The 18,830-nt window shown below is 44.6% G+C and overlaps 1 protein-coding gene across 1 annotated transcript in view; it reads left to right on the forward strand.

The window, feature by feature from the left end:
* Nucleotides 1-3,841: 3,841 nt before the first annotated feature.
* Spred2 (sprouty related EVH1 domain containing 2) overlaps nt 3,842-18,830 on the forward strand; it is a 119,959-nt gene continuing 104,970 nt past the window's right edge. Inside the window, exons 1-2 of the mRNA XM_046422791.2 lie at nt 3,842-4,122; nt 4,361-4,484. Coding sequence (XP_046278747.1) covers nt 4,459-4,484 — 26 coding nt within the window. The 5' untranslated portion in view covers nt 3,842-4,122; nt 4,361-4,458. The remainder of the gene's footprint in view (nt 4,123-4,360; nt 4,485-18,830) is intronic.

Below are 18,830 nucleotides of genomic sequence, written 5' to 3' on the forward strand. Positions count from 1 at the left end.
TTTTTGAACCTCCAATCCTGCCTCAACCTGGTGTGCTTCACTGCGCCCAGCTGTAAGACTTTATTTATTTACTTATTATATTTTTGGTACTGGGGATTGAACCCAGGGGCGCTTAACCACTGAGCCACTTCCTCAGCCCTTTTATTTTTTTAGAAACAGGGTCTCTCTGGGTTGCTAAGTGCCTTGCTTAATTGCTGAGGCCTGTTTGGAACTCTGGATTCTCCTGTCTCAGCCTCCTGAGTAGCTGGGATTACAGGTGTGGACCACAACACCTGGCTTGTAAGGCTTTATTTCAGGGAACAAAAAGAGGCTGGGGTCTAAAACGGTGAGAGAGCACTTTGCCTAGTAAGTGCAAGATTTTGGGTTCCATCCCTGTTGGGGGGAAATATAGGGAATAAGAAGAACGAAGAATCAACTGAAGAGCAGGAAAAGTTGTCAGGATTTTTTTTTTTTTTCTGTACCAGGAATTGAACCCAGGGACACTTAACAACTGAGCCACATCCCCAGCACTTTCTTTCTTTTTTTTTTAATATTTATTTTTCAGTTTTCAGTGGACACAACATCTTTGTTTGTATGTGGTGCTGAGGATCGAACCGGGCCACACGCATGCCAGGCGAGCGCGCTACCGCTTGAGCCACATCCCCAGCCCATCCCAGCACTTTCTTATATTTATTTATTTAAAAAATATTTATTTTTTTTAGTTGTAGTTGAATACAATACCTTTATTTTACTTATTATTTTTATGTGGTGCTGAGGATTGAACCCAGGGCTTTGCCAGTGCTAGGCAATTACTCTATGCTGAGCCACAACCCCAGCCCCTCTTATGTTTATTTAGAGACAGAGTCTTACTTAGTTGCTTAGGGCCTTGCTAAATTGCTGAGGGTGGCTTTGAACTTGTGATCCTCCTGTCTCAGCTTCCTGAACCGCTGGGATTACAGATGTGTGCCACCGTATCTGGCAATGGAATCTCTTATCTATGGTACCTTAACTGTATAGCCCATTTCATCTTCCAGCAACTCTACATTGGGGATATTATACTGATACAAAAGACACTGAACCCAAGGCCAAAAAGAATCTAAGACCTTCCCAAGATGCTCCAGATTGAGTCTGGCACCAAAGAGATCTCAGTAGGGACTTCGTGACTCCTGGACTTCAGAATGATTTTTTTCCATTGTCCCCCTGGCTGCCTGGCCCATGGGCTGTACCAGTCCTTCACTAGTTGCAACAGCTGGCTGAGTGAGTAGGGGTAAAACTCATCCAAGCTGCTCAGAGCTTGCCAACCTGCAGAAACTAATAATCACCACAACTGCCATGGTGCTGTACTGTGTACTCTGAAACTAGAGGGTAGAGCCAGAGAGATGCCCATTGAGTAGGTAATTTTGGTGTGAATAAATGCCTGTGTTCCTAGAAGTTCAGGAATGACTGAGAGTAGGATCTCTTTCAATATACCCAGGGAGAAGAGCATCAAAAGTGAAAGGTGAGAACTGGGTAGTTATGGAATTTAGAGGACACTTGCCTTTGTATAGGTAGTGCTTTCTCTTTGACTTTTTTTTTTTTTTTTTTTTTTTGTGGAGGAGAATTAAACCCAGGGGTGCTCTCTAATGCTGAGCTACATCCTCAGCCCTTTTTATTTTGAGACAGAGCTCACTAACTTTTCCAGGCTGACCTCAAACTTGGCGATCCTCCTGCCTTAGTCTCCCAAGTAGTTGGTATTACAGGCAAGCACCACCAGCCCTGGCTTAAGATTCTTGATGGCCTGAAAAACTGAGAAAAACACTGTTGGCTTTGTTATCCTTGTGAAACTGAAGACTTGATAAAAGCCTCACTCAGGGTCTCAGGTGGGCCAGGAGAAAACCAGAACCCAGGTGTTCCACCCAGTCTACTGCCCTTCTCACCACTACACATCACCGGAACCCAGCATCAAAGGAGTTGAACCTCAGTCTTTGTACACAGAGATCATGGATGTGATAAGCAGGAAGTCTAGGGTAAGCCAGCAGTTTCTCCTGACTCAAGGTGAAATTTACTATCTTTAGAGCACATATGGCTTTCCATATGTATATACCTTTTAGGTATTCCATATTTGAGGCACATGCTTATCTTCTAGTTTAATAGTTACTGTTTTGCTAAAATCTCTGTGAATTGTCTTATGGCACATTCACAAGTACAGAAAATTCTACTGTGCTGTGGAGCAGAAAGGGACAGGGAGTAGGTCTCTTGCTCCATGGCAAGATCCCAGAAATACTCAATAATTATGTAATGTGTGGGATCCAGTGCAAAGTGAAAATGCAGAGTCCCCTTGTTAAAAAAGTATAAAGGAGTCCAGGCACAGTAAACAACTGTAATCCCAGCAACCCAGGAGGCTGAGGAGGGAAGATCACAAGTCTGAGGCCAGCTTCAGGAACTTGGGCCCTGTCTCAAAAAAAAAAAAAAAGTTGGGGGCTGTAATTCAGTGCTAGAGCACCCCTGAGTTCACTCCCCAGTACAAAAAACAAAACAAAAAAACCATACACACATTTTTTTTTTTTTAATGTTACTGGGGATGGAACCCAGGACCTCATGCAAGCTACCACTGAACTACATCCTCATCCTTATTTTGTATTTTATTTAGAGACAGGGTCTCACTGAGTTGCTTAGGCCTCATTGTTGCTGAGGCTGGCTTTGAACTCACAATCCTCCTATCTCAGCCTCCCCAGCCGCTGGAATTACAGGCCTGGCCACCACACCCAGCTTTTATTTTTATCTTGAAGCAGAGTCTCCCTTAGTTGCTATGGCTGGCCTTGAACTTGCCTGCCTTCTGCCTCAGCCTCCAGAGCAGCTGTGATCACAGGCGTGGGCCACTGCATCCTGGTTTATAAAGGATTTCAAGATTGCAACAACAGAGCATGAAACTAAGCACGGATCCCCTACAACTATACCAGCTGCATACCCAGGACGCTAGTCCTGGACGTTGCCCTTATGCTTTGTAGAGCCTGGGCCCACCCAGAAAACCTCCAGCAGGTACCAAGCCAAGACAGGAAAAATAAAACTGGGGGTGTGGTGGGATGGGGTGGGGAGTTGATGAGCTCCTCACCTCTCTGTGCCAAAGTCCATAGGGCTGGCAACCTCTGGCTCGGTAACTGGTCTTCAAGGGCCTGAAACAAAATCCATCCTTCATCAGCAGAGAGATTCGCTAGATAGTTTCAGAAATATATTTGGGATTACCTTTTAACTCTATCATTTCTACAAAAACGCAAACGTTTCTGGGGCATTTGGGGGGCTTATCCTTTATTTTTCTATGTACAAATAACGACTCCTTTAAAATGCCCGCTCATCTATCAAGACAAAAAATTAAGAGACGGAAAAGCCTCTGCCATCAGAACCTTGGCAAAGTCTTACTTCCCACTCTTTCTGGTTGGGTTGGGGTGGCGAGGCCAGCCGCTGCCACCTGCGCCGTCCCCGCCCTCCCGGTGGGGGTAGTGGTTCCTCCGAGCACCACCACCCCTCCAGCCGCTTAACTCCATTCCCTCCCTTGAGCTTTCCCATCTTCGCCCCCAGGCGCCCCCCCCCCCCTCGATTTTCAGTCCTAGGGTTTGGAAAGAAGGAAGGGACAAAACGGGAGCCAGATGTGTTCAAGTCCCCAGCTCCCGCCTCCTTCATCCTCTTGGGCTTCCTAAAACCCGGAGTCTTAATCGAGGAGGATTCGGAGCCAGACAGACGCGGCGCAAACAACTCCGCTCCGCGGCTCCTTGGGGACTGGAAGCCAGGAGGGAGGGGGAAAAGAAGCTGGGCATGCTCAGTAGGCGGGACAAAGTTTTTTTTTCTCTCCCTCTCTCTCTCTCTTTTTTTTTTTTTCGGTCGCAAGTAGGAAGCTTTTTGCACTCCACCACCTCTGGCCGCTGGGAAGACGTCATCGCTTCCGCCCTACTTCCTCCTCCTGTTGGCGGCGGTGAGAATCCAATATGGAGTAAATCGGTGGAGTCGAGAGATGGGGCTCGGACGGGGCGCCCTGCACCGCCTCTCAGGCGCACCTCCCCCGGCCGCCGACCGCTCCCCGGAACCGTGATTGGCCCGGCCCCCCGGGGGCGACCCCGTACCCAGCCCCCACCCGCCGCTGGACCTTTCCTGCTGCGAGCAGTCCCCGAGGCGCGCTTGTTTTTCTTCTGCTCTTCCCCACCGCGGTCCCCTGCCCAAATCTCGCCCTCCGCCCGCTCAGAGTCCCCGACCTCTGCCCGCCTAGCCCCGCGGCGCTGCGGCGCTCACTCCCCCGGCCGCTGGCTGGTGCGCCCCTTCCCCAAACCTCACCCCGCGCTCGGGTCGCCCTGCTTCCCCTTCTGCCTCCAGCGCTCCCCTCATCTCTAGCCGCCCCCCTTCCCCAAATCAGGCGATCTCCGGAGATGTGAAGAAGGGGGGGTGAGCGGACAGGAAGATGAAGGGAGCAAAGCTGCCCGCCGCGGGACAGGCGTCTAGGTGAACAAGAAAATGACCGAAGAAACACACCCGGACGAGTAAGTTCGGTCGTAGGGTGGGAGGAGGGTGCCCCACGGGACAGCATGGGGGCCGGGGCTGAGGACGCCGGCGGGGACTCGTTGGGTGAACTTGGCGTGGGATGCAGCAACTCGCTGACCTGTTAGGATTGGGGCGCGAGATTTCTCTCCTTGTTGAATCGAAGAAGGGGGCAAAAACTGTCGCGGGCAGGCAGGGGCATGCTTAGGGTCGGCAGGCTGGTGGCTGCTGCGGGGGCCAAGGGCGCGCGGGTGACCTCGGGGCGGTCCCCGCTCCCTCTCCAGGGACCTCCCTCCATTCGTGGCGGCCGGAGCTGAAGATTTGACACCCCCACTCAGGCTTCCCGGGGTCGATAGGTTTTTACGTGGTGACTTTGTGACTCGCGCTCTGCCGCTGGCCCCGCGTCCCCTTGCTAGCCCACTGGGGCCCAGGCTCCGCCATTTCGTTTTCTTGAATTGCTCTCATTTGCATACCACATTTTCATTCATAAAAAACACGGTGGAGCACGGGGAGGACGGGCGCGGGCCGCGCGGAGGTCTGGTGCGCCGGGGTCCGTGCACGAGCTGGTACACTGGAGCCGCCCGAAGGGTCCCGCGGCGCGCTTGCTTGCTTGTGTGTGTGTGTCTGTGTGTGTGCGCGCGCGCGTGTGCACGCGCCTGTGGGACGGCACGCGAGCCCCGCAGGGTCGGGGTAGCTGGAGGGGCGGATCCGGAGCGCGAGCGGCCGGGGCGGGCGAGAGTGTGCGGGGCAGCGAGCTCGGGTGGTGGGGAGAGAGAAAGAGTGTGTGTGTGTGTGTGTTCATTCGCTAGCGTGCACGCGCGTGTGCCCGGCCCGCGAGCTCGAAGGGAACAATGCTCCGGGCACTGCGCCGAAGGGGCTCCCGAGCCTCCCCGCGCGGGACCAGTGCCTGTCTCCATCCCTGGGCCCAGGTGCAGCTCTGCCTCGCGGTGGCGGGGTCCGGATCGGCTTTTCTCTGCCTGGCCGGAGGCGTTTCCCCTCTGGAGTGCGACGGGGGCGGGGCGGCTGGGCCCCGCGCCTGGAGTCTTGGGCCAGGGGTCCCAGCGGTCACCACACGGCAGCCGCTGTCGCTTCTCAGTGGCTGTGCCCGCTACCATCCATTTTTTTCATTTTTTGTGAATAAGACGCTCTCCTTTATTGTCACATGACATCCCTCCTCCCTTGCACATTCATAAATCCGGAGCCTGCCTCGGCTCCTTTCATTCAGAGCTGCCATTAGCTAAGGTAGCCTCGGCGCCGGCTTGGGTGCTAAGAGCCTGTTGGCAGTCGCAGGGGCGCATCCCAGAGGGACACTTTCCACCGGTCCACGCCTGGGAGTAGGGACTGCGGGCCGTGAGCTCTAGAGGCCCTAGGTCTCCCCGCTCTACACCGCCACCCCCTCCTCTGTGAGCATTGAGACTCAGACGTGCAGGGAGGGGAAGTGACTCAGGGCTGGGCGACTGGGAGACTTGAAGGTCTTGCAGCAGGTGACAGAATGCTGTGTTCTAAGAAATCTCACTTCTTTTTAAGTGCCCCTTTATCCTTTGGTGTCTTGCCTGGCTGGGCAGGCGGGGGGGGGGGCGCTGGTGTTTGGGAATGGGAATTTCCTTCCTGTGAGTCCCCAGGGAACTTAAACTGTAGTAACTCTTGATCTGCTGGACACCAGTCACTGGAGAGGATCCTGCCTGGTGTGCAAAACAGGGTGGCTTCACTGTACCTGCCGGTATTTCTGTTTTGGCATTTTGCTTTGCCTTCATATATCTTTCTTGAAATAGTAAAGTGACAAAAAAAGTTGTGCTTTTAGTACTGAAATATAGAGGCCTTGTCCCTTTTTGAACTTGGCCAATAAACAGGTACTTTTCTGGTCCTCATTTGTGCCTGCATACATGAGTAACAGTAGGAGTAGTGAGAAACTGTCCACATGCTCAGGCCTTGGGGTCTTGGAGAGGTTTGACCATTCTGCATTAAGTTCCTTGACTCCATCCCTCGGAGCCATACAAGCCTGGTCTGTTCCTTTTCACAACAGCATGTCAGCCTTGCATCCTTCCCCATCTGCTATCCAAAGCAAAAGGTGGGATCACAGCAATAAGGAAATCTCTCCCTTTCCAGGTTTTCATCCACTGCTCCACTGCTGTGAAAAACCCAGTGGAAACAGTGGACATTTGAGGACAGGTTCTGGTTTCAGTTAGAATCAGAAAGCCCTGGCGCCTTCACCACTGCAAAAATGGCCTTCTGGGGTTTGCATTTAATGTGATGCCCTTGGCATGAGATATTAAATGCCTGGGAAGAAAGCAGCCGCATGGGCAGTAAACTGCCATTGTAGTCACTGTCCATTATATTGTTTAGTGTTCTTATGTAATGACCCATCTGAAAAATTCCTTTTAAACCCTACTGCCAGGAAGATTTCTCCTTCTGAGTTACAGAGCTTGCCATAATTGCTTTATTGTTATTGCTTTTTTTTTTTTTTTAAGCCACACTGTCTGGAAAGTTCAGAGCTTAAATTATTGCTTGATATGGTAACCATATTAGCCTAGGTTTTTGCTAGATTTATTTACCCCCTCCTCTATGTGAATTTTTTTTTTAAATTTTTTAGTATTGATTTTTTTTTTTTACTTTTAGGTGGACACAATATCTTTATTTTTATGTGGTGCTGAGGATCAAACCCAGTGCCTCATGCATGCTAGGCAAGCACTGTTCCACTGAGCCACAATCCCAACCTTCCTCCATGTGAATTTTGATCTTTTGTTTTCTAACGGGTTTTTGTAGACAGGATATGTTACTTATAAGGAGAATTAGTGACATCAAACTGGAGACTTGGGGAGATACATGTACCTTAGATAAAAGAGACTTTTTGAAAAATTGAATGGTCCAGAAGTTTAAATATATCTAGCATCAATACAAAAAACCAAAATCGTGCTTTGATTTTTAATAATATTGTTTTGTTTGATCTTTTTTGTTTTGTTTTGTATGTATGTGTTACTGAGGATTGAACCTAGGGGCACTCCATCACCAAGCTACATCCCCCCAGCACTTCTTACTTTTGTTTTTCCATCCTGCTTTGGATATTTTAGTAGCTGGGGTTATAGGCACGCTCCACCACTCCCAGTCCAGTGTTCTTTTTCATGTCAATTTAAAACTCCTCTTTTACAGATACGGTAATTCAGGAAAGCATGTTTGCATTTGTTGAAGATGATCCCAAAAGATTGTGGACGATGGTTCTATGTAGAAAATACACTGATCATTCATTCTTCTTTGATCTCACTCCAGATAGAATGCTTGTGTTAATGTTGTGGTGCTGGGGCCTGTGGCATGCTAGGCAAGTGCTCTACCAATGAGCTGCATTTCCAGTCCCACTGAGATGCATCTTAAGGTTTACATTTTCACTTTTTTAAATTTTTTAAAATTTTAAGGTGGACATAGTATCTTTATTTTATTTCTATGTGGTGCTGAGGATCGAACCCAGTGTCTCACGCATGCTAGGCAAGCACTCTACCACGGAGCCACAATGCCAGCCCTACATTTTCACATTTTTTAAAGATAATTTTAAAAGTCGGAATGGGAAAGTGGCTCAGTGGTAGAGCTCTTGATTACATGTTCCAGGCCTTGGGTTTGATTCCTAGCACCTTGGCAAAAAAAATTTTAAAAACTTAAAGAACATCAACAACCTTTTTGAAAAGTGATCTTTTGTACATAGTTGTGGGGGAAAATTGAAAACCATGCAATTTTGTCTGGGTTTTGTTTTGTTTGTTTGTTTTTGGTTTTTGGTGGTAGTAGGGAGTGAACCCTGGCTTCCTGCATGGTAGGCAAGTGCTGTACTACTGAGCTACATCTCTAACCCTTTATATTTATTATTTTTTTAATTTGAGGCAAGTTCTTTACAGTTTGCCCAGGCATGACTCGAATTTGTGATCCTCCTGTTTCACCCTTGCAGTAGCTGGAATTATAGATGTGCACTACCACTATTGGTTGTCTGTATCTCTCCCCCCCCCCCCCATGTGTCTAAGGAATTTGATCATGGCTACAAATGGCTTGAAAATTCACAGACAAAAAAAATAAAGCAAGCCTCATGAAATAAGATCTAACTCGGGAGACATGGGGCTGCTGTTCAGTTTTTTTGTTCTTCTCATGATCTCTTCTCTGTAACCTACTTCTTGCTGGGAATGAATTTGTAGCTTAACCATCATTTATATTTTTTTCTATTGCTGGAAGATTTTCCATTAAAAATATTTTAAAAACAGGCTTAATTTTTTTTAACTGAACCTATTTCAAAAATATTGCAGGCATGAAGACTCTTAACAACTAAATACCTGAGCCTACTTCTCAAAAAGATAAGAATACTTTCCTGTGAAACTGCAGTACCATTATCATACTTTAGAAAATTTAAGAATTATTCCCTGATGTCTTTAACACTCAGCCTGAAATATCTGAAAAATGTCTTTTATGACTATTTTTTCAGCCAGAGACCAATCAACCCTGAGTTAAATGCATTTGTAACATACACTTAAGGCTCAAGGTTTTACCATTTCCTCACTTCATGATCTAAGACAAGATATTTACACATCTCACTTTGGTTTTATGCAGGTACCAAATGGGAATAAATACTGCCTTTTTCTGGGTAGTATTTATAGGCAGGTGCTGTGAGGGAGGGTTAAATGAGATAGCTTATGTGGAGCTTGCAGTATCTAACATAAAACAAGGTGTTCTGGGTGATGTTTTTTGGGACAGTGAGATAGGTGTCTTACAGGCTTAGCTTGTTACATTCAGATAGTCCTGTAAAGGAGTTGTTGCCCATTTAACTGATGAGGAAGCTTAAATAAAGAAAATTCCTTGCCCAAGACAGCAAATTTTTGTTTTATTTTTCATTTTTGAGACAGGGTCTTGTTAAATTGCTGAGGGTCTTGCTACATTGCAGAGGCTGGCCTCTAATTTGCAATTCTTCTGCCTCAGCCTCTTGAGTTGCTGGGATTATAGATGTGAGCCACCATGCCCAGCTGCAAGTCTTTTTTATAGCACTTCACTCATTTAGCTTTCTCAGCAATCCTGTGAGAGAGATGGTATTATTATCCCCATTTATAGATGGTGAAACTGAGGTATAGAGAGGATAAATAGTTTGCCCAAGGTCTTGTCATTAGTAACGGAAGGAGCTGGCAGTTGAGCACCTCAGTAGCCTGGTTCAGGAAGAAGTGTGTTCTAACTAACCACCATAAATTGTAGTGTCCAGTCTTAGTAAACCCAGGGCCTCACACATGCTAGGCAAGTGTTACAGTAATGAACTACATTCCCAGTCCCCAGCCTTAGTCATTCTGACCTTGGGAGTTTTCATTGTTTCCACCAGTCATGCTGTTGGTCCATAATTCTTCTGATTTGGTGATAATTTTGTCATCGCCATGATTTTTCTGACTTCATATCTAAAAATGCTTTGAGGCATAAGGGTCATAGCAAATTAAGGTGAATTTAAGTAAATTTGGGGTTGGGAATTCCGTGATTCACTTCAAGATTATAGGGGATATGTGTAAATGTGAATTCAGAGTTGGACAGTAGATCTGTGTTAATTCAAATAACCTGATACAAGTGAGACAGGGTCTCACTCAGTTGCTTAGGGTGTCTCTAAGTTGTTGGGGCTGGCCTTGAACTTGCCATTCTCCTGCCTCAGCCTCCTGAGTCTTTGGGCGCCCAGCATAAATAAAATTCTCTAATGCTAAGATCAGCAGTAGAGTGCTTTGGACTTCAGAATTGGAATCTTGGTTCATTCATTAGAAAATCCTAAAAGCAAGACAAAATAAAAAATCTTGGAAAGACCTTAAGAAGCTTGTAAGCCAGGACCTGTCATTGTATAAATTTGTGTCTACTGCCAGACTGCCCAGCTTGTTAGGTAGTGGGCCCATACTAACCCCCATCTGCTTGGTGGCTCTCTGGATTTGTTTCCATGGGGATATTAGCAAGTATTACCTCCTTTCTGATTACAGCAGTTTCCCTTTAGCTTTCAGTTCCTTTAACCAATAAGATATATTAAAAATGAAGCAGTCAAAATACCAAAAACTGTTTTGCCTTGGTAGTCCGTCCACTTACTATTATTTTATTTTCTTTTATTATTTTTGGTACTTGGGATTGAACCTAGAGGCATTTAACCACTGAGCCACATCCACAGCCCTTTTTTAATTTTTATTTTGAGACAGGTTCTTGCTAAGTTGCTTAGGACCTCACTAAGTTGCTGAGGCTGTCTTTGAACTTGCAACCCTTCTGCCACAGCCATCCAAGTCTCTGGATAATAAGTGTGCACCACCGTGCCCGGCTCTTTTTCTGGAATTCTTTTCTTTCTTTCTTCCTTTTTTCTACAGGTGCATTGCACTCATTTCCCCCAGGCCAGCTGTGAGCCTTTCCTTTTGGGAGCTCCTTGACTTTTCCCATCTCACCTCCACTCTCCAAATAAAAATTGATGACTCTAATATTTTTCCCCTGAGCTGTATGGCCTTTACCACCATTTACAGTTGGGCTTATGCCCAGCTAGATTCTGTATCAGAATCATCAGGATTTGTGGATTCAGGGCTTCTGCTCAACTGCTTAGTTTTCTAGTTGTTGGCCCAATACCATTGAATATGTTGTGGTTGCTTAGTAAGTATCTGTTGAAGAAAATAATGAATTTTAATTATTTGAAAATGCTCTTTCATTCCTGCAGGCTAATGCAATAATTATAATTGTAGCATTTGGATAACTTATGGTGTATGTAAGCTTCCTTCTGAAAAACTTACCATATTCTAGTGAAGCCCTGGATGTGTTTTGTGAAATTGGGTGCAGAACTATCTGGTGGTGTCGATCTGTCTTTGGCAACTCAAAACTGTTTTGATTCTAGTCATTGTTGTGGAAACTGAGAAGATCTTGAGCACAGTAAGACAGTGCCTGTGTTTCTGCCTCTGCAGGGGAATCTGCAGAAATCACAATATTAACAATTTGTAGTAGCTGCAGGGTTCTGGTGGAGTCTTAACACTTGAAGTTGGAGGCAGCTGTGCTGATGAACTCCAGTATTGGCATAGTTCCTGTATTTCAGGCTGAACACAAATACACAACTAACAGCAGAATCCTTAGAAATTGAACAAGATGATAATAGAGGCAGAGCAGGAAGTTTTGGTGAGTTTGGATGTTTGTTCTGGCTTGTTTTTTGTTTTCTCTTAAGTAAATTGAGCTGAATTTTTTTTTTTTTAAGATCCAGTCATATTGCTCAACCTGATACTTATTCTTAGAAGTGTTTCTTTTTTGATCAATATTTAAGGTTAGAACATTGATGGTTTTTAGGCATTTTCTAAATAGAAGGAATATTTTGTACCAATGGACCCAATGCCCTGTGAAGCAAACTGAACTTTCTATGTGCTTGCTCTGGGTAGGCAGGAAGAGTCCACAGCCTGACCTGCATCCCATATCAGAGAAAGGAAGTCAGGCCAGGATTAGTAAAATACATGATATTGACTGGCATAGGACTTCATTAAGTAAGTATTAGCTGTTTCATTACTACTTATTTCCCTTTCTCAAGAGTATGTCCACATGTGGCCCAGTGCACACTTGCTATTAAATAGTGCTGATGTTTTTCCTGGTACTGTCAAGGTAGGGGACTATTTAAAAACGAGATTTAAAGAAATAGATTTTGACTTCCTCCTAGCATTTAGCACTTGTGATTGAAGAGATTAGAACAAATACAGTTAGCTTCTAAAATGTATGACTGTGGCTCCTCTGTGTATTGGGATTATGATTTTTCAAACCTAGTTGTTTCTTAACTTTAGTACTAAGGATTTGGTACAGGGACACTTTACCACCAAGCTGCCATCACCAACCTTTTTTATTTTTTATTTTAAGACAGGGTCCCATTAAGTTGCCCAGGTCAGCCTTGAACTTGAGACCCTCCTGCCTCAGACACCCTAGTAGCTGGGATTACAGGTTGTGTGCCACCGTGCCCAGTTTAGACCTAGTGGTTTTTGTCTTAGATATATTCCCTGTGGTCCATTCTTAAGTGTGTAAAACTTAAATCAGGTTAAGTTTTCAAATGTCTTTCCTTTGTTCATCTAGTAATACCATCTCTGTCTTTTCATTATTTCTTCCTCTTATTTCTTTTTCCCATTGCATTGCTGTGGCTCTGGCCTCCAGTGCTGATTTTTCAGATAAGCACTGTTTATTCTGCATTCGCATCCTGCCCTGAGAATGTGTAGGGAAGCCTGGTTCTCTGCTCTTCTAGGTGTGGAGAGGACTTACCCTTCTACCTATGATCTGGCAGAGTGCTGAGCACATAGTAGGCATTCTGCAAATATTTTTACCCCCACAGTACTGGGGATTGAACCCAGGGGCACTCTACCACTGAGTTATATTTCCAGCCCTTTTTATTTTGAGAGAGGGTCTTGCTAAGTTGCCCAGGCTGGTCTTAAAATTTACCATCCCCCAATCCCTTTGCCTCAGCCCCCCGAGTCTCTGGGGTTACTGGTGAATGCCACTGTGCATTTTGAGGTTGCTCTTTCTTTCAATACCAACAAAGGGGATGCTGCCAAGGTAGTAGTAGGAACACGGGCTTTGTGGTCAGACTCTACCTCTGCTCTCTGTTGACTCGTGTCCTGAGAGTCCTGAGTTACATAAACAAGGTTCAGTCTGCTGAATTGGTCATAGGATGTTAAAAAGTAGAAATGAAGTAACCTAGTTAAAGCATTTTAATGCACACATGGTAAATTGGAACTTCAGTGGACTCTCCACCTCCGGTATGTCTTACGTGGTGTAACAAGGTACTATTTCTTGTCAAAATTTACAAGGCAGAGAATATCCAGGAGTCATGTTAGCCTCGCTGCAACCTTGTTTTGTTTTTCAGGGAGGGGGATACCAGGGATTGAACTCAGGGGCACTTGGTCACTGAGCCACATCTCTAGCTCTATTTGTATTTTATTTAGAAACAGGGTCTCACTGAGTTGTTTAGTGCCTTGCTTTTGTTGGGGCTGGCTTTGAACTCCTCCTACCTCAACCTCCTGAGTTGCTGGGATTATGGGCGTGCACCATCATGCCTGGCAGCTGGGCATTATTGATTTTAAAAAAATAAAGGCGCTGTATTACAGGGATCTGTAGGACAGAACTGGAAAGCAAATGGAACAACAGAACGTGACCTCTGACCGTGCTCCCACAAACTCCCCAAGGAGCCTTGAGCAAGTCACTTCCACTCTTAGGTATGAAGTGGGAATCTTGTTTCCTGCCTCAAAAGGTTGCTGTGAAGCCAGGTGCGGTGGTGTACACCTATGCAACAATGCAGCGAAGCACTAAGCAACTCAGCGAGCCCCTGTCTCTGAATAAAATACAAAAAAGGGCTGGGGATGTGGCTCAAGGGTTGAGTGCCCCTGAGTTCAATCCCCAGTATCCAAAAAACAAACAAAAAAAAATTGCCCTACTGACTATTGACCCTTTTGCTCTATGATTCTAGTTGGTGCTTTTTGAGATTTTTGTTTGTTGTTTGAGATTCTGACTCTTAGAGCTGTCTGCTGTCACTGCCCTCTCTGTGATATCATCCTTGGCTCCCTTGCCCTCTCTGCTCCATTCTTCATCTATGGTCTAGAAATCTGATTACCAGCAGCTTTCAAATTGTTTCTAAAACAAGCCAGGTGTGGTAAGTGCACAACTGTAATTCCAGCTACTCAGGAGACTGAGCAGGAGATTGCAAGTTTGAGGCCAGCCTTGGCAACTTAGTAAGAACCTGTCTCACAATTAAAAAAATGTAAAAGGGGTCAGAGCTGGTGATATAGTTCAGTGGTAGAGCACCCCTGGGTTTAATCCCCCAGTACTGGGGGGTTAAAAAGTTTCTAAAATGAAAGTCAGTAGGCTTGGTGGGGCTGAAGTTTCCCTTAGGAGTAAGCTGGCTTATGACATGTTTTGTCTAGTTACATGCCATGTTGGTGTTTCACTTTATATTTTAAGCCAAGGAATAAAGTGTATGAGGGTGTGGGAATACAGATGTAGTACTGGACCCGTTTAGTTTAATCATCAACATGCAAGTAATTTTATTCACGTTACAGACCTTCTAAAGCTGTATAAATATGAATAGTCTTAATATAATTATTAAGTCTCTCATGGAGAGGCAAATCTGTTTTTACTCAGGCTCAAAATTCCAAAGCAAATCTGCCCGGCTAGGATGGTGTGCCCTGGTTACCCATCACCATTCTTCCTGTAATGGTTGCATCTCATTCATCTTCCTGTGAATGGATTTCAGAACAGATGTCTTTCTGTTTGTCAACCTGCTTTGAGGCCCTCACCATCCATTCTTAGATGTCTATTGTACTAAGGAAAATTAGAGGATACTAGATAATGGGTTATTTGGAGTGTGGGAGACTTTGGATCTTAAGAACTTGAATTTTAGAATGTACTTAGACCCCAATTGCAAAACAATGTATCAAGTTTTGTATTGGACAAAATAAATCACAGTGAGGGTGCAGTCAGAGCAAGAGAGTTTGACTAGCTTAGTGATTGAACCCAGGGGCACTGTATCCACCCATAGTGCTAAAGCTGTGACTCAGGAAGACCCTGCCCTTGGGGAGCTTAGGTATGAGGGCAGTATTTTTTTTTCTTTAGTCCTGGGGATTGAACCCAGGGGCACTTTACCAATGAGCTATATTCCCAGCCCTTTTAATGTTTTATTTGGAGACAGGATCTTGCCAAGTTGCTGAACTTGGCCTCCAACTTGCAGTCCTCCTGCCTCAGCCTTCTGAGTCACTGGGATTACAAACATGCTTCATTACACCCAGCTGGCAATATTGCCTTAATGATTGCCTGATTGATTACTGGTGTGTTCTCTTTTCTTCTCCCTTCTTCCTGCTGGCTTCTTCTGAAGCTGCAAACTAGGAAGGACAGCAGCATTGGGCTTCCTATATTTGGATGGGGGCAACTCTTCATGCAGAGCCTTAAAGGTCCTACTTGCCTTTGCTGCAATCACGTAAGGAGCAAGTTCTTCCAGTTGTTCTTCAGTTGTAAGAGGAGAGAGAGGGTTTGTGTACGTGTTGTACACACAGGCATGTGCTCATTCACCCTTGTGTGAATGTCTGATAGTCAAGTGTCCACATACTGCAGGTGAGGAAAAATTCTTTCAGGTTGAGTATCTTGCCTGAGGTTACAGAGCAGTTATTTTTAACCCAGGTCCTTGACTTCAGACCCGAGTTCTGTAGAAGGACATTGTGTGTACATAACTTGCAAGGACTTAGTTTTCCTGTGTGAAGAAGTGTATGGATCATTCAATTTCTATTACTATGAGGCAACTGTGATTAGAACTGCCTTAGGATCCCATAAGTACTTCAAAACCACAGGTGATGTTTCTCCCTCACATTCCTGTTCAGCTCTGTGGAGCAAGGAGCCAGTGCACATTAAGGTGGTCTTTTCTGCATTGAGATATGAAGAGCAAATATTTGTTTTGGAAAGAGAATGAGCCTCTTTCCAAAACAAATATTTTCAACCTTGTTGGGAAGCACATGTGAGCAGCGTGGCTGAGGAAGCATACTGTTAACCGGATCCTGTATGTAGCCCAGTTGTTGGAGAGGAGGATCTTGAAAGGGTGCTTCTTAAACTTGAACTTGCATTGGAGGTGGGAGTAGAGGTCCAGTAAAATGAGGATCCTAATTCAGTAAGGTATGAGATTCTTTGTTTTTAACAAACTCTCTGGTAATGATGGATCTGTGATGAAGATTTGTGCCTTCATTGTCCAGGTTTTAACACACTTGGCATTAGAAACTCATTTGCAGAAGCTCACTGGATGAGAAGGTGGTGCTTATACACTGAGAAATATAGAATCAAGTACATGCCCTTCCTCATCCCTGGCAGGACTTGTAGCTTTATTTATTTATTTTTTTAGTTGTCAATGGATCTTTCTACTTATTTATTTATTTATTTTTAATTAATTAATTAATTAATTATTTTATGGTGCTGAGGATCGAACCCAGGGCCTCATGCATGCCAGGCAAGCACTCTACCACTGAGCTACAACTCCAGCCCCAACTTGTAGCTTTTTTTTGCGGGGGGCGGGGGGGTAGTAGGGATTGACCTCAGGGGCACTTGACCACTGAGCCACATCTTCAGCCCTGTATTGTCTTTTATTTAGAGAGGTCTCACTGAGTTGCTTAGTGCCTCGCTTTTTCTGAGGCTGGCTTCAAACTCATGATCCTCCTGCCTCTGCCCCCAGAGATCTGGGATTATAGATGTCTGTCACTGTGTCCATCGAAGCTTTGATGAGAATGAACAGGAAGACTCTTTGCTTTTTTTTTTTTTTTTTTTGGTACTAGGGATTGATTGAACCCAGGGCACTTAACCACTAAACCCAATCCCCAGCCCTTATTTAAAAAAAGTTTTTGGTGAAAGCCAGGAGGGCCAAGAAATCCATAACTTGGATATGTGAAATCCCCAAACTGTGGGTAATGCCTAACAGTCAGTTGGCATTCTGCACCTCCCAGGGAAAGCCTGCTGCCCTAGGAAGAAAGCAAGCTCAGCCCTAGAAGAAATCACAGGAAGTAATTAAACAGAGAAGGTCAGAGAAAGAGGAAGTGGTTGTGTTGTTTCTGATGCGAATAGCATTGTTGTTACTGGGAATCAAGATGATGATGTTTAAGTCTCTTGGAATGTGACTGCTTGGGGATTTGATTGTATTTAAATTATAGCCCTTTTAGTTTATTCTTTTAGACAGCAATCTAGTTAGGAAATGAATTGCTTTTAGGTCTTATCAGGAATCCCCACGTGCCTAAGCAGAAGTCTTAAGTGAGAGTTGCTTATAGCTTGGCAAATTGCTCTTAAATGGAATGAATGTCAAGACTATTAGAGGTTAATTTTAGGTGTCTGGAGTTCTCCCTAATTCTCCTGATTAAACACTTTAACATAATAGTTTCCTTAATTGGAATAATGATGGAATATTAGCATGCATATTAAACCATTTACCCAAATTTGAATAGGGTTAAAATGCAAATTATCCATCACTTGTCAGTGCTTACTCTTTAGGGATAATTCCTGGTGAGAAATGGGGAAGAGACTGGAATATGAATTGAAATAAGGCCTTCTATTTGAAGCAGCATTGTTGGGAGAGCCAAGAATAGACCAGAGGACTGAAATAAGTGAGAAGCCCTTTGTTTCCCAAAAAGAGATATTAAAAATACAAAAGCTTGTGATATCATTTACTTCCACGTGGAGGTGGGTGCAGTGGGACCCTCTGGTTGGGTCTTCATGAGCCTGTCTTGTTTTTCTTTTAGAGGAACATATATGAGACTTAAGGTCCTTCCCCAGCATTTAGATATTCCCAAGTCTTGACCAACTGACATACAATGGTTCCCAGACAAGTGGCTGGAAATCCACATGAACTTGAGGTGTTGTCTGTGAACCTCATATGCAGTGTCATCTATATAAATGTATTGTTCTTTGCACATAGCTGCATTTATGGAATAATACATTGCAATCTCATTAAAATACTACTGAATTTTCAGTGGATGTTTGTAATATATTTTCCTCAACTCACAATTATTTAGAAACCTGACAATCATCCCTAGGAAGGGGACTCGTCCCTAAATTTCTTCTTTTGAATTCTTATACTTAGAAAACTGGGAATTAGCCTTCTACTCCTAGGATATTGAGTAGATTAGGTGGGAGATGGGCAGGAAACTAGAAGACAAATTTAGGTGGAAGTGGATGTGGAGAGTTGAAAATGAGTCCATATCGCTTCCCTAGAGACTAGGAGGAAGATCTATCTTCCAGCTTTACCTTCCTCGACTCTTGGAGTCAGCATTTATCTGAATACCTGTAGTAATGTACATTTCTTATAGTGAAAGAGAGGATATGCCCCACACTAAAAGCTTCGAATGCTTTCCAAACAGCAAAGAAGATGGGTCTCCAGTTGCCATGTGTGGTAAATAGTAGGATTCAGGAAACTTAGTTCCTGTCCCTTTTTTGCTACTAACCTGCTCTTTGGCTTTGAATGCACCATGGTGAGCGTCCCTAGACTCAAGTTACCCCGCCCCCATATACACATTATTTGCTGCTGAAAATTAAAATATCACATCAAAATTTCTTTTTATTGCAACTCAAATTTTTGAAGACCAGAAAAGCTAATTATCTACTCTTAATTATTACACTCTAATCAAACTATCCAATATTCTCTTTACATCTCTTCCAGTTCCTGAGTTTTATTTCATAGATTTCGGCCTTCTAAAGTCCACAGGAAGACTTGAGACCTAGTGGAACTTCTTTGAGTCAAACAGAAAAGTAAAACTAAAGTATGTTGAAATCGTTTACATACATTTTAACTGCACAGATTCCTTATGAATTACTGGCATTAAGGCATGAAGAGATCCCCAACACACACACACAAAGTAGAA

The sequence above is a fragment of the Marmota monax genome, unplaced genomic scaffold (assembly GCF_021218885.2).
Source record: "Marmota monax isolate L192 unplaced genomic scaffold, Marmota_monax_Labrador192_F-V1.1 WCK01_AAM20220418_F8-fsc00015, whole genome shotgun sequence".
Taxonomy (NCBI): Eukaryota; Metazoa; Chordata; class Mammalia; order Rodentia; family Sciuridae; genus Marmota; species Marmota monax.